Here is a 13,935-nt window from a genome sequence, read left to right as displayed (position 1 = left end):
CACCCTGATGATAACTTGTCTGCATAGAGTCTGGGGACAGACTCCACCTAAGGAGGGGGGTTATGTAACGGCTCAGCTCAGCGCCTTCATCAGCAAACATCATCAACACGGCAAACAATGTCATGGAAGCAACCAAGGCAAACAAGCTGCTTAGCGAGACCACACACAAACATATAGGACTTCTTCATGTAAATAGATTTGCCTCTTCTCTTTTCTTCTCCAGATTCGATATTCTAGTCGATGGCTACACTGGTTAGATAGGAATATCATTTCATTAGTATCTACTGGTCCGAGTCCGTGACACCTTTTAAGATAACTGCTGGAGGTATATGAATCCCTTTTGTGCTCACACATTCAATGATTGTGACCCATTCGTGATTCCCCTGGATAGTTGTGCGAGGTCTTTCACTGTGCTCCACTGCAGTAATCACCTTGGATGTTGTACAGAGTCCCATTGCAAAGCCAGTCTCATCAAAGTTCCAAATATCATCTTCATGTATACCATGCTCTTGAATAGTGCCCTGCACAACTTCAAACCACTGTTTTATAACCTTTGGATCCTCCTGTCTTGCACGCTGGTATGTAATTCTCCGATTGTATCTTGTACGAAGCTCTGGATGGCGTTGAACAAAGTTGTATGCCCAGTTGACTCCAATAGTTGAAGAAGGATTCCGTGTACGCTCAGAAAGTAAGATTTGTGCCATTCCACGCAGAAACTCAGGTCTAATTGAAAACCCCCGTTTATCTGCATCTAGCAGACGCTTATCTAGGACTTCTTCAAAAATTGTTAATTTATGGCCATTAGCGCGTGTTTCTGACCGTGGTTGAATTCCTCTAAGCCGGTTGAGCAAGGTAGCTTTAGGCACACCAAATACTGCAGCAGCGCGCGATTTTGATCGGATTTTTTTCTTTTTATAAGCTTCAATGGCCATTTGCATTTGGGATTCCTGAGAAAGAGACATTTTATATGGTGGTGGTGAAAATATGACGCATTGAAGAATGATTGTTGGAAGTTGCGGAGAGAATGGTCAGCTCGGCTGTGGATTACGTTATGTCAACGAGTTTATGATTGTTGATCCTTGCACACTGGAGGAGATTCCCCTGAAAATAAAAAAGGCAGATCTCAAGAAATTTGAAACGACGGATATTTATCCTGGGAATGGCTCGACTATGTTAATAGCTAAATTTGGACATTTGCAAAGGTAAACTTGAGGTTATCCCAACTAAACCGCCAATGCCAAGACTGTATGTATCTAATGAAAGTAATTTATTACTCCACTAAACAACCTCTTCCCATAACCGACCCCATTTCATTCCAGCAATATCATGAACCGCATAATCCCTTAACTTACCCTCCAGCACAAACAATCACAAATAAAATGGCCACCCCATCCAACCAACAATCCCCCGCAACACCAACATACATCCTCCGCGGCCATGCATCCCCAATCCACGCCCTGCATCTCTTCGCCAACAACCTCCGCCTCATCTCCGGCGATGCAGAAGGTTGGATCATCGTCTGGGATATGGTGAGTAAGCGGCCGGTGGTCTCGTGGAAGGCGCATGGGGGTGCGGTTTTGGAGGCAAAGGGGTTTGAGTTTGGTGGGGATGGGACGGCTGTTTATACGTAAGTTTCCGCTATGGCCAACGAAAGTAATTGGTATTAATACGTTGCAGGCATGGACGAGATCACAAGTTACGTGTTTGGAGGTTTGGGGTGAAGGATGAGGGGTTTCTTGATAAAACTCTTCCGGTTGATGTTAAGGAGGGAGAGGCCGTGCAGAATCAACCGTGGATGTTACATTCGCTCCCGGTTAATGCGTTAAATTTCTGTGCATTTGATATGATTTTTCTTGAGGCTCCTAGTCCTGGTGACGATGTGAAACAGGAAGGACCATCTTCGGATACCCAGTCACCACCGAGCAGCACATCTCAACCACCCGTGCTCTTCGCGGTCCCCAATGCTCTCAACTCCGGCGCAATTGATATCTTCCATCTGCCCCTAGAACGACGAGTCTCGACCATCCCGGCAGACCCAGCCACGAGCACCGGAATGGTCATGGCAGTTCGTTTATTACTGTCCTCCGGAGAACTATACGCCACATCCGCCTACGAAGACGGCCAGGTAATGGTCTTTGTCCGACGTGGCCAGCTAACTGAACCAGAGATTTCGTCCAGCGCGAGCGGCAAAGGCACTGCTTGGAAATGGGAGAAGCTTTATGCGAGCAAGCCGCATACACAACCAGTCCTGTCGATCGATATCGCTCCGTCTAAAGATTACTTTCTCTCTTCTTCTGCCGATTCGGTACTTGTGAAACATCTTATTCCTGATGCGAGTCTTGTAGGCGTGGGTCATGCAGAGGAAAAGGCATTGAAAATGATTAGCACGAAACATGCCGGGCAGCAAGGTCTACGTATACGTTCTGATGGGAAGATCTTTGCTACTGCGGGGTGGGATTCCAGGACTAGGGTGTATTCGTGCAAGACGATGAAGGAGCTCGCTGTGCTTAAGTGGCATAAAGATGGGTGTTATGCTGTTGCGTTTGCGGAGGTTTTCGGTAATGATTCTACTGCTTCGCCTACGACCGATGCAGGGTCCAAACCAGGAGAGAAGAAAGAAACGCAATTTATGAGACGCAACGAGGGATCACTCGCAACAGTCCGACAACAAAGAAATCAAAAGACACAAAAAACCCATTGGCTATCTGTTGGCTCGAAAGATGGAAAGATTTCATTATGGGATATCTATTGAAATGATCGCTTTCTACAACTTCTATATACGGGCTAGGCTAGGCAAGGTTAAACTCGCTCGCCCCAGCCATATGCTCCCTCATCTTGGCCTTCATCTTCTTCGCTGCAATAGAAGCATCTGTCTGTGTCGGGATATCATCATCGTCATCGTGGCCACCAGATCCAGCCTTCCTCTTCTTTCCGGCTGTCGATTTCCTATCCGCCTTGTAGTCTTTCTTCGTGGCATCCTGTCCTTGACGCAGCCCAGGCACATTGATCTTACTAGGCCGATCACGCAGCGCAAAGCTCTTCGCCAGATGTCCAAGATGCAATTCCTTGATATTGAACATATTCCGCTCACTGGCAATATGCGTAGCATACGCCCGAATATGCGACTGGAATGCCCGCCGCGCCATCTCGAGATACTGCGGGTTATCGATTGCCCAGCGCTCGACGTCAATCTGCCAATCACCCGCCTTTTGTTCCCAATCGTGGCTCGCAGACTCGACATTTCCACCGAACCCGCGCTTCAGGATCTCGTTTACATCTGTGCGGGCGAGCGCTTTACCTCCGTCGCGGTAGCCGCGCTTTAGGATGTCGACGTAGCCCTCTTCACTCCCTGGCTGCAGGAAGATCAGGGCGCGACCGTCACGACCGACACGGGCTGTACGGCCGATTCTGTGCAGATGGTCCTCTGCGCTGAAGGCGGGGTCGTATTCGACAACAAGGTCAACGTTGGGCAAGTCCAGACCACGGGATGCGACGTCGGTACAGATCAGGACGGAGGGGTCGCGGTTTTTAGCAAAGGAGTTCAGGGTTGCTGTTCGGACGTGTTGGGGTAGGGAGCCGTGAAGTCTGTGCAGGGTTACTGGGTTCGATTCGTTCGAGAAAGCTGTTGCAGGAGCGACGGTGCCGTGGGGTGAAAGAGGTTGTTGCTGTTCTTTCGTTTCTTTTTCATCTGAGCTCTCGTCCTCGCTGGGTTTGGCTTCTTCGTTTCTAAACTGCTTGTGTCTTGTAAAGACTTCAAAATGGAAATCGACAGAGTCCGCGCATGAAACGAAGATAATAGCTTTCATGACAGAGCCTTTCCGGAAGAACGTCCGTTTCATAAATGCCTCGAGCGTAACCAGTCGTAATTTGGCTGCGACAATGGCGTAAGACTGTTTAAGTTGAGCAGGTACCCTAAAAGCATCTTCCTCGTCCTTATTCTTGTTCCCATCCTCATCGGCCGGGTCAGCCTTGATATGCACAGCATCCGACAAACTAATCTCTCCCAACTTTTGCACGTTCATCTTCAACGTAGCAGAGCACAGAATCGTCGTTCTCTTCGTAGGAACACCCGAGATGCGACTCGGTCGTTGTCTCGCATCCAATTTATTCACAATACCCTGTAACTCCTTCTCAAAACCCAACTCCATCAATCGATCTCCTTCATCCAAAACCAACCACCGCACGTTGCTGACGTCCAATACCTGTGTGTTGTCCAGATGATCCGCCAATCGACCAGGCGTGGCCACAAGAATGTTCAAGCCTTTCCGTAACCGCGCCTTTTCCGACTTCTTCTTCTCACCACCAATAACCGTTCCGGCCACAATCCAGTGCGCGCAGCGCAATAACCCCTCCAAAACGACAGATATCTGCTTACACAACTCACGAGTGGGGGCAAGAACAATAGCGAAAAGTCCACTATCACGGTGAACAACCGGCTGCCCCTTCTCATCCGTCTCCGAGTTACCCAGCGAAATCGCCATGATTCGCTGCACGAGCGGTAACAGATACGCCAGTGTTTTTCCGGAACCCGTTTCAGCCTGAATAAAGGCATCGCTATCCTCCTTCAACAATTGCGAAACAGCCGCTTTTTGAATACCGGTTGGTGCTTTTAACTCAAGTTTCGTAAGAAGATGCGCCGCTAGTTGCGGCGACAGCCCCAAACTGGTAAAGGTATCAAGTCCATCGATAAGCGGCGCATTAGTCGGTTTCGCATCTTCACCAGTCTCTTCATTCTGATCTTCATCCTCGGCTGTCTGTGGAAGCGGATTCTTCGAGAAAAGCGACGAAATAAATTCTTTTGGCTGCTGTCCTTGTCGTTGCGAATGCGACGGTCTATGTCCCTCCGACGGTCCCTCCCCACCCTCGATCCTCTGCCTCTTCGCGGGTCTCTGTGTAACTTGTATACGGTTCGGATTCTGCGATGTATTATTCGATTCGTCGCCGGGGGTCTTAGGGCCGGCTTTGGTTCGGTGTTGGGCGATTTTCTTTGCGCTTAGGCGGTCGCGCCATGTGCCTCCTTTGAGTTTTGGCTCAGGCTTGATAATATCGTCTCCGAGGGAGAAGTTGAGGAGCATGCCATCGTCGGCCATGGCTGTGTCCTTTTTGTTTGGTTTGGGGGTTTCGATATTTTCCGGTGCTCCGGCTTGCGGTGACTTCAATTTTTCTGGGGCGGGAGCTAAGGAAATTTTCTCGGGCCGGGGTGGTTCCGAACCCTATGGATTTGCCCTACTTTCCATTTGGTTTTTATGGTCATGTAATCATTTCAGAACAGAGGTATTTTGGCAAGTAAGATAACGAAGAAGACATGTATTTCTAGTAATCTGGGATTATTTATAGTCTAAAACAGATAAACAAGGAGTGCACGCTCAATTGCTCAGACACGAGGGTTCAAAACAAAATTGTCGATCAATCTGACAGGAACCTGCCCGTCACCCAGACCGCGATCTTCATCCGGCTTAGCTGCCTCAAGAGGAGCCATCTTGAGAGCACCGCTCAGAATGGCACCCTTAGATGGATCAACCACTTGCACTTCTTCTAGGTCTTCAGGGTCAGCAAGAGAGATGTAATCCACCTCGTAAAGCGCTCTCTCGGACGGCTGCAGGGCCTGCTGCTCAGCGAGCACCTGGTTGGCCACAGCAAATGCAGCCCCGAGAACGTCATCACGGCTAGTTTTGCCCGATTGGTATGCCACTTCAGCAGCCTTCATTGCCTTGTAGAAGACAAGACCAACCGCTCGTCTCCGGGCTCCCAGGTATACGTTGCGCGAGCTCATCGCCAACCCATCATGTTCCCGTATGGTACCACCAATGCGAATTTCAGTGGGAATGTGAAAGTCCTTGACCATGCGCTTGATGATCACCGTCTGCTGAACATCCTTCTGTCCGAAATAAGCCCGATCGGCCAGGACAATGTTGAACAATTTCGTGCAAACCGTCGCGACACCACGGAAAAACACGGGACGCGAGGCACCTTCCAATTTATGCGCAAGAGGAGTGATAGTGACAAAGGAACCGTGTCCGTCCACTTCTGACGAAGGTGGCATGGTAGGGTACATGACCTGTGGTGTGGGTGCCAAAATACCAGTAACCCGTCCATTCTGAGTGTTCCGAGAGAGTTCATTGTTGATTTCCTCCAACTTGGCCACATCGCTATCCCAGGTGCGCGGGTACTTATCCAGGTCTTCGTTCACTCCGAATTGCGTGGGATTGACGAATATACTAACGAAGACGTCTGTGTTTTCAGCTGCGGCTTGTCGGATCAGAGAGAGATGACCTTCGTGGAGGGCGCCCATTGTTGGGACGAAACCCAAGGACCGGTTTTCGAGCAGCAACTGCCGTCTGAATTGGCGAAGGGGAGGGACATCTCGAAATACTTGGAAGGAGTATTGGCGGGCAGAAGAGAGGGACATTGTGACGGTTCGGGATAGAGGTGAGGGAGCTGGAAGAAACAATTAGCAACTAATCGATTGACACACTGGAGACGTGTCATACTTATAAGAGCCCTCGCGAAACGAAACATAATTCCGTTAGCTAAAGAAACCCGTGGTGAGCGATACGGGAAAGGATTGGGCAATGATGTTGGTAAAATTGTCCGCTGGTGGAGCTGCCGCAGCTCAGGCCGTCTACTCTGAGTACGCCGTCGCGCTCAACGTGGAAAGTGAGCAACCTTGGCAGGGATATGTTCGAGAAGAGCGCAATGCGGTCGCATCTGCCCAAAGATGCTCGAGAATGAGCAGCGCTGCCATTTATCTATCTGCTGCTGTGATGCGGACTGCGGCGTTGAGTTCATCCTTTGTTTGTTCACGCAGCCGGCGCGTTACCCGATCTGGCCTAGAGCACAGTTTGACTCACGTGACTAATATCCGAGGTTCATTCTGGAGGAATCGGGTTTGGGGACGATCAACGTTTTGTTGGGAAATGTCCGGCTTTTAACTTCGCGATTGGCCAGGCAAATAACGGCCTTGCTTTGATCTCTTGCTGTTTGCCATGCTTCTGCATCTTTTCTGACGCCATTTTCTCGTTCAATGGCCATTTGAATCTTGAATAACTAGGTCTATTTTCACTTCCGAACATCCCCTACCGAAGTATCGCAAAGAACAACAATGCCGCCGGATAAAACCCCCGTTGACGATCGCGAATCGGCCCCGGACCTGGAGATTGTCGGAGACCAGGTTACCTTTCATCCTACTGGATTTACCGGCGGACCAGAGCAACAGGATGGGTCGATCACGGAGCGCAACCTGGTGCGTCACATGGCGCGCTTTCGACAGAACCCGTTTGACTTCCTGCGCGAAGTGAGTTTACATATGTCAGGTACCGGGTGGAGAGCGTACGACGATGTCATCGGACAACCTATATTCTACTCCGGATTTTCGGAGAACATCAAGTCGCATATTCTCGGCAGTCCCCTTTTGCAGGACAAGGTCAATGAATTGGCGGAGACACGGTTGACTGTTGAGGAAAAGGAGGGACTATTGGCGATCAAGACCGGTACCTTGCAGCAGAAGAGGACACAACGGAGGAGCGAATTGAAACAGAGCCTAGAAGATGTGGTGGGTTCCATGATGGACAATATGATTTGCAAGATGGAGAGCAAGAGGTTTATTCGGGGGGCATACTACTTATGTACCCAACTGTTAACGCGGGCGTATCATCAAGGTGGGCATAGAATGCACGACATCTATTTATCTCAACCCATGATTGGCTAACATTAGTAGGTATCCACGTATCCAGCGAAGAAGTCCTTCGTTTGAGATCTGTCGCAGAGGAAGCTGCCAAAAAGAAGCAATCCATTGTCTTTTTACCGTGTCACAAGTCCCACGTCGATTATGTGTCCCTGCAGCTTATCTGTTATCGTTTGGGAATTGGTCTACCTGTTGTCGTGGCGGGCGATAATTTGAACATCCCGTTGTTAGGACCGTTCCTACAGCATGCGGGTGCCATGTGGATTCGTCGAAGCTTCGGAAATGATCCGTTGTACCATACTGTCGTGCAAGCATATATTGATACGCTTCTGCAGCAAGGCTTCAACTTTGAATGCTTCATCGAAGGCGGGCGCTCGAGAACCGGCAAACTTCTATCACCCAAGTTCGGAATTCTGAATTTCATCGTGGACAGTGTGCTATCTGGACGTGTGGAGGATACCATTATCTGTCCTGTTAGCACACAGTACGACAAGGTTATCGAAACTGAGTAAGAGACCACCAGATTTATATCGCAACTGTTACTAATGTGGCTCAGATCGTATATCAGTGAGCTTCTCGGCCAGCCCAAGCGAAAAGAAAACCTTGCAGACCTCCTCTCTTCGTCTTCCGTGCTATCTTTGCGTCTGGGTCGTGTTGATGTTCGCTTCCAGCAACCATGGAGTCTACGAGAATTCATCACACAGCAGATGTCCAGAATGCCACGTCAACTTGGGTCCAACAGTCAGGCACTTAGTTACACCGAGCGAGGACGAATCCTGAGAACATTGGGATATAGAGTGCTATCAGACATCAACAACGTGTCTGTGATGATGCCAACTGCTTTGGTCGGGACAGTCCTCCTGACACTTCGCGGGCGCGGTGTTGGCAAGGGCGAAGTGGTGCGCCGACTGAATTGGCTCTGTGAACATGTCCGAATGAAAGGAGGCCGCGTGGCGCACTTCTACAAACTGCCCACGGAGACGGTCGTCGATCGCGCGCTCGAAGTCCTGGGGCCGCAGCTTGTTGGCGTAGTGCCTGGCCTGGTGGAGCCGACCTACTACGCTGTGGATCGGTTCCAGCTTTCCTTCTATCGTAACATGACGATCCACCTGTTCATCACCGAAGCATTAGTATCAGCTGCAATGTACACGCGGATCAAGCAGGGTGGTGGACCAGCCAATCAGCGCATCCCTTACGACGAACTATCGAGCCAGGTTACTTTCCTTTCGCAGTTGTTCCGTGGCGAATTCATCTTCCCTCCGGAGGGTTTCACAACGAACTTGGAAAGGACACTGGCTGGGCTCGAGAAGGATGATGTGATCCAGATCACCCGCGATGCATCTGGAGCCCCGCTCTTTGTCGAGCTGAGTGCATCTGAGAGGCAATGTGGACGGGAGAACTACGACTTTTACTGCTTCCTTATCTGGCCATTCATCGAGGCATCATGGTTGGGCGCTGTTTCTCTCCTTGGCCTCACTCCGCCATCGGAAAGCCAGAAAGATCTCTGGTTTGATCTGAAGAAGACGCAGGATAGCGCGCAAGTTGTGAGTTCTTCGCCTATTCCACTATAAATCCCTTCACTAACTCAACTAGCTTGGTAAAACTCTATATCACCAAGGTGACCTCTCGTACTTCGAAGCGGTTAACAAAGAAGCGCTCAAGAACGCGTACCAGCGATTCGCAGAAGAAGGCATCATCCTAGTAGCCAAGAGCAAGGAATCCCGCAAAGCGCCTATGATGAAGCTGGCACCTGAATGGACGCCTGAGCGGGATCCGGCTACTGGCAGACTACTTGGTCGCGGACGGCTCTGGGACTTTACTGAGATGATTGCGAAGTCCCGTCGCGAAGGGTGAGTTCTATACATCGGTTTCACTTTACTTCTATACTAACGAGAACCAGCAAAAACCGTCGAGACGGTGCTACAGTATCATCACGGGTCATGGCGATGTCGGAAGTCGTTGGACGTCAATTATTTGAAAAAGCGACTGGCCCGAATCCAGCCGAAGACAGTGATGTGTCAACGCGCCAGATGCGTCGGAAAGACATCACAACCGGAGCGAAGCTGTAACGCATTGGCAGGTTTGATTGTATATATAGTCCTGGTGACTTGTTTTTGTATGCATATAATACCCCTTATCATAGTGTATTGTGAATTTCACGGCGTTCGGTGGCCCAGTCTCGTGTTGATTATCACCATCCCCCCAAAAATGCACTGATATGCCCAGTCCCTTACCATGCATTGCAAATATGCATTGTTATCTCCAACCAACAAGAATGCCCAGAATTATACCCCAGAAAGATAACAAATCCGGCGCCTAGATCTTCTCGCGAAGGATCGACTTCAGCTCACTATCTTATCAAGTGCTTTTATTGACGTGTCTTTGTATAAAAGCGAGACGGACGGAATTACATTCTTGGCTTTTTGATAAGGAGTCTAGTTTTTGTTTCTTGCTGAGAATGCGGTTCGGGAGTTTAGATAAATATACTGTATTTGTGTTGCGGGTTGGGTTGTGGTGCGATAGGGCTGGCTGGAATTCAGTGTGAGATAAAAAGATGCTTTGCTCTATCCCTTTGAAATTGATTCTTTCAGCATTGTATTATTCGCTATGTCCGAGGTGCATTCCCTCCTCCCATACCTAATCCCATATATACACATTCTAACAAAAGCAGCCAATCTACAACGCTTCAACCCCCAAAGGCGGCGATCCTACGCAAATCGACGTAAACCTGCAATATTCTGGCATTGAATACAACTATGTCTACATTATCAGCTGCGCGTTTATCGTGTGGCTCATCATGCCCGGCATAGGACTACTGTATAGCGGTCTTGCACGACGGAAGTCGGCGTTGGCGTTGCTGTTTCAATGTTTTTTGGTTATTGCTGTGTAAGTCCCTTCCTCCCTCGTCTTTTGAATTGAAAGTTTTGGAAAGGGTGGAGGGTGGTGCTGATAGCTGGGGATAGGATAACCGTGCAATGGATGTTTTGGGGCTACTCACTGGCGTATTCCCGTGATGGGGGACCGTACATTGGGACGTTAAAGAATTTCGGACTCATAGATGTGATGATCGCCCCGTCGTCAGGGTCTGCAGTGTTACCTGAGGTTGTGTTTTGTTATTTTCAGTTGCTGTTTTGCGCTTGTACAGTGAGTTCCTCTCCTTACCCTTCGAACCCAAAGGGTAGCAATGCTAAAGGCACAGGTGATCATTGTAATTGGTGGCGCATTCGAGCGAGGCAACATCCTCCCCTCTCTTCTCTTCGGCTTCTGCTGGGCTACCATCGTGTATTGTCCACTCGCCCGTTGGACGTGGAGTAGTAAGGGGTGGTTGTATAATCTGCCCTCGCTGGATTATGCAGGTGGTGGCCCCGTGCATATTGCTTCTGGGTGCACTGCGCTAGCCTACGCATTCGTACTTGGGAAGCGCGAGCATAGCGCTGAAGAAGTGCCACGACGGAAACCACATAACGTCACGCTGGTGTTTCTGGGGACGGCGTTTATTTGGTGTGGATGGGTTGGATTTAATGTATATCAGCCACCATCCTCAACCCAAAGAGATCAGATATTAATAGGTGATAGGGGGGATCTACGCTAAACGCAAGCGTCCGCTCAATGGTCTCCATCTTCAACACCAATGCCGCCGCTTCCACCGGCATATTAGGCTGGGTCCTTATTGACCTGATCCGCTACCGCGGCCGCTTCTCGTTCGTTGGTGCATGTGAAGGCGCAATCGCAGGTCTAGTTGGTATAACACCTGCTGCAGGCTTTGTCTCCCTTTGGCTAGCTGCATGCATCGGCTTCATAACATCAATTATCTGCGCATTACTCCAAGACCTCAACAAATGGATCCGCATCGACGAAGGAATGGACGTATTCAAACTTCACGGAGTAGGCGGGATAGTAGGCGCTTTCCTAACAGGTATCTTCGCGAGCGAGAGTGTTTCCGCGCTCGATGGAGCGACGTACCAGGGCGGTGCGATTGATGGGATTGGCGTACAGGTCGGACGGCAGTTGGCGGAGGTGTGTGCGATTTCGGTGTATGCATTTATTGTTTCGGCTGTGTTGTTGTATTTGATTAATTGGATCCCGGGGATGAAGTTGAGGGTTGGGGAGGAGGTGGAGGGGGTGGGATTGGATAGGGGACTGTTTGTGGAAGAGGAGATCGGGGATTGGGGACTGTTTGGGATGGGTGTTGTTGAGGGGGTTAGGTCGTCGGGATCTAGTAGTCCGGCGCAGACGCAAGAGACGGTTGTTAAAGAGAAGTAGATATGGTGGGTCGGCAATATACTATACAGACCATCAACATGCCCTTCATAAGGTAATTCAACTCAGTTTAGAGGCCTATGCGAAGGACAATACTCTGCGGGTTAAACGATATGGTTCGAAGTGTCAACAAAAGAGCAATAAAACAAGTGAATGCTCATTCAAACAAAAAGTCCTCATCCTCAGTATCACACCAGACATTAGAGATCGGACACACCAGCCTGCTCTTCTCGGTACGTCACGGTCTCCTTGAAGGAATTACAAGCGTCATTCCAGATTGAGACACGGCCATATATCCCTCTTCAAGTACATGCCTGGAACTTTCAGGGGGACTAAGCTTTTCCTCAATCAAACTCATCCGGTACAGGAAGAGATCCTCCCATACACTCGTGGAGCCTGCATTTAGCTTGTTCATCACGGCTTTATCAAGGACCATAGTCTATCCAGGTTTGTGATGCCATCGGCAAGTTGCAGCCAAGTGTAACACATCCCAAAAGGAGGAGCATGAAGAGAAACAACGCAGGAGGATCTCGGTCGGCAGGTGGGACAAGGGAATATGGCAATTGGAGCTTTCCATGATGAGTCCGGATATGCAAAGAGAGAGGGTTTAAATGAATATAGGATATTGAAAGAAATGATCGAGGCACTCTTGATAAACGCTCAATACCGATGACTCGTATAATCAGTGCTGATCAGCATCCACAAGGCGTCTAGACGCACACTAGCAAAATTGTCTCATGCAATTCAAAACTAATGACAATAGCAGATCCAGAATGGCCCTTATATGCTCAATTCTCCATGGTGGTATATGGTAGATACTGTCTGCCTATAAGCATGGATGCTCAATGAAGATTATGGGGGAGGATAGGGTGTTGAAATGGCACATATCCCAGCAGGACACATGACCAAACAGTTCAAATCAAACAATTAGTCGGCAACTCTTTGCCGTGTATTTTTAGCCATTGCATAAACCGGTAATATTCTGGTTCCAGGCAGTTACACGCAAATCCATATCCGGAATGAAGCCCCCGTAGTACTACTGCAGTCCCTCCGTGGAAATTTACCGACGCATGGGAAAGCTCAGGGGTAACCTATCATCTTACTGTATGTACAGTCCAACCCCTCACCCAACGATGTAGACTTCCAACTCAAATGACCGAATGGCCCACAATCAAAAGAAAAACAGCAATGTCCCAGACAACTCGAGCTCCAAGCTCACCCCTCGAAAAAACCGAGCTTAACCTCGCAGACAACTACAGCTCCCCAGACGTCTACATCAATGGCGAACATGGCACCCTCTGGCACCCCTGGGTGAACAATCTCGAAATCAAGCCGTTGCGCTTTGAAACGCGCACAGGGACGTTTGTTATTGTTCTCCGCGCAAAGGAGGATACATGGTTGGGGAAGCACCGGCATCGGGGGAGTGTTACTGCTGTTGCGGTGAAGGGGGAGTGGAATTATAGAGTATTCTTTCCCATTCTTGATATAGGGGTTTATTGCTGATGGGGTAGGTATGATTGGATCGCACGACCAGGAGACTATGTAGTTGAAAATCCGGGGACGATTCACACGCTGCATATGGGGAAGGGTGCCGAGGTGGTGTTTACCATCACCGGAAGCCTGGAGTATTTCCATAAAGGTGACAGTTTGAAGAACATGATAAACATGTTTAGTTACGCGCACTTGTACTATGGTTATTGCAAAGAACGGAATATCAACCCGAACTACGGGCTGCGGTATTAGCTAGTTACAAGTATACTTGTATGTCTCAGTATGTTTGCCGCAAATAGAGTATGGGGTAATACTCCGTATAGGGCAAACTGTATCAGGGTCCAGACCCCGGGAAAAGCCGGGGCGTTGATTCGCCCGGAAACAGCTCCACTGGCGGCGACGATGACGAATGCATGTCAGCCCCAGCCAATCATGCTGCTTTCCGGGGTGCCGATGCGTACGTCAGTCATTTATTTTTATCTCAGCAATACTACATACTA

The 13,935-nt window shown here is 49.3% G+C and overlaps 6 protein-coding genes across 6 annotated transcripts; 4 read left to right on the top strand and 2 right to left on the bottom strand.

The window, feature by feature from the left end:
* The first annotated feature begins 1,332 nt into the window (after positions 1 to 1,332).
* EURHEDRAFT_412064 (WD40 repeat domain-containing protein) lies at positions 1,333 to 2,888 on the top strand. The gene is made up of 2 exons (XM_040781807.1): positions 1,333 to 1,627; positions 1,678 to 2,888. The coding sequence occupies exons 1-2, from the start codon at positions 1,380 to 1,382 to the stop codon at positions 2,750 to 2,752; spliced, it is 1,323 nt and encodes a 440-aa protein (XP_040639468.1). The 5' UTR covers positions 1,333 to 1,379; the 3' UTR covers positions 2,753 to 2,888.
* Positions 2,713 to 5,135, bottom strand: dbp7 (putative ATP-dependent RNA helicase). Its single transcript, XM_040781806.1, has one exon. It carries the CDS (start codon positions 5,088 to 5,090, stop codon positions 2,790 to 2,792), a length of 2,301 nt encoding a protein of 766 aa, XP_040639467.1. The 5' UTR covers positions 5,091 to 5,135; the 3' UTR covers positions 2,713 to 2,789.
* Positions 5,136 to 5,278: 143 nt separating this feature from the next.
* On the bottom strand, positions 5,279 to 6,795 carry EURHEDRAFT_412060 (pantoate--beta-alanine ligase PAN6). Its single transcript, XM_040781805.1, has 2 exons — positions 6,492 to 6,795; positions 5,279 to 6,438 (listed from the first exon to the last, which is right to left on the bottom strand). The coding sequence occupies exon 2, from the start codon at positions 6,407 to 6,409 to the stop codon at positions 5,375 to 5,377; it is 1,035 nt and encodes a 344-aa protein (XP_040639466.1). The 5' UTR covers positions 6,410 to 6,438; positions 6,492 to 6,795; the 3' UTR covers positions 5,279 to 5,374.
* A 307-nt stretch (positions 6,796 to 7,102) lies between these two features.
* EURHEDRAFT_402459 (lysophospholipid acyltransferase family protein) lies at positions 7,103 to 9,753 on the top strand (the record flags this gene model as incomplete). Its single annotated transcript, XM_040780140.1, has 5 exons — positions 7,103 to 7,658; positions 7,718 to 8,192; positions 8,241 to 9,228; positions 9,278 to 9,534; positions 9,585 to 9,753. 5 exons carry the CDS (start codon positions 7,103 to 7,105, stop codon positions 9,751 to 9,753), a joined length of 2,445 nt encoding a protein of 814 aa, XP_040639465.1.
* Positions 9,754 to 10,291: 538 nt separating this feature from the next.
* EURHEDRAFT_386165 (ammonium transporter) lies at positions 10,292 to 11,947 on the top strand (the record flags this gene model as incomplete). Its single annotated transcript, XM_040779671.1, has 5 exons — positions 10,292 to 10,300; positions 10,356 to 10,570; positions 10,648 to 10,828; positions 10,884 to 11,207; positions 11,261 to 11,947. 5 exons carry the CDS (start codon positions 10,292 to 10,294, stop codon positions 11,945 to 11,947), a joined length of 1,416 nt encoding a protein of 471 aa, XP_040639464.1.
* Positions 11,948 to 13,132: 1,185 nt separating this feature from the next.
* On the top strand, positions 13,133 to 13,687 carry EURHEDRAFT_377345 (2,4'-dihydroxyacetophenone dioxygenase family protein; the record flags this gene model as incomplete). Its single annotated transcript, XM_040778955.1, has 2 exons — positions 13,133 to 13,395; positions 13,456 to 13,687. 2 exons carry the CDS (start codon positions 13,133 to 13,135, stop codon positions 13,685 to 13,687), a joined length of 495 nt encoding a protein of 164 aa, XP_040639463.1.
* Between the last annotated feature and the right edge of the window lie 248 nt (positions 13,688 to 13,935).

The sequence above is a fragment of the Aspergillus ruber genome (assembly GCF_000600275.1).
Source record: "Aspergillus ruber CBS 135680 unplaced genomic scaffold scaffold00011, whole genome shotgun sequence".
NCBI classification, from domain to species: domain Eukaryota; kingdom Fungi; phylum Ascomycota; class Eurotiomycetes; order Eurotiales; family Aspergillaceae; genus Aspergillus; species Aspergillus ruber.
Note: the sequence above shows the minus strand (reverse complement) of the source record. Positions and strands in the feature narration are given on the sequence as shown.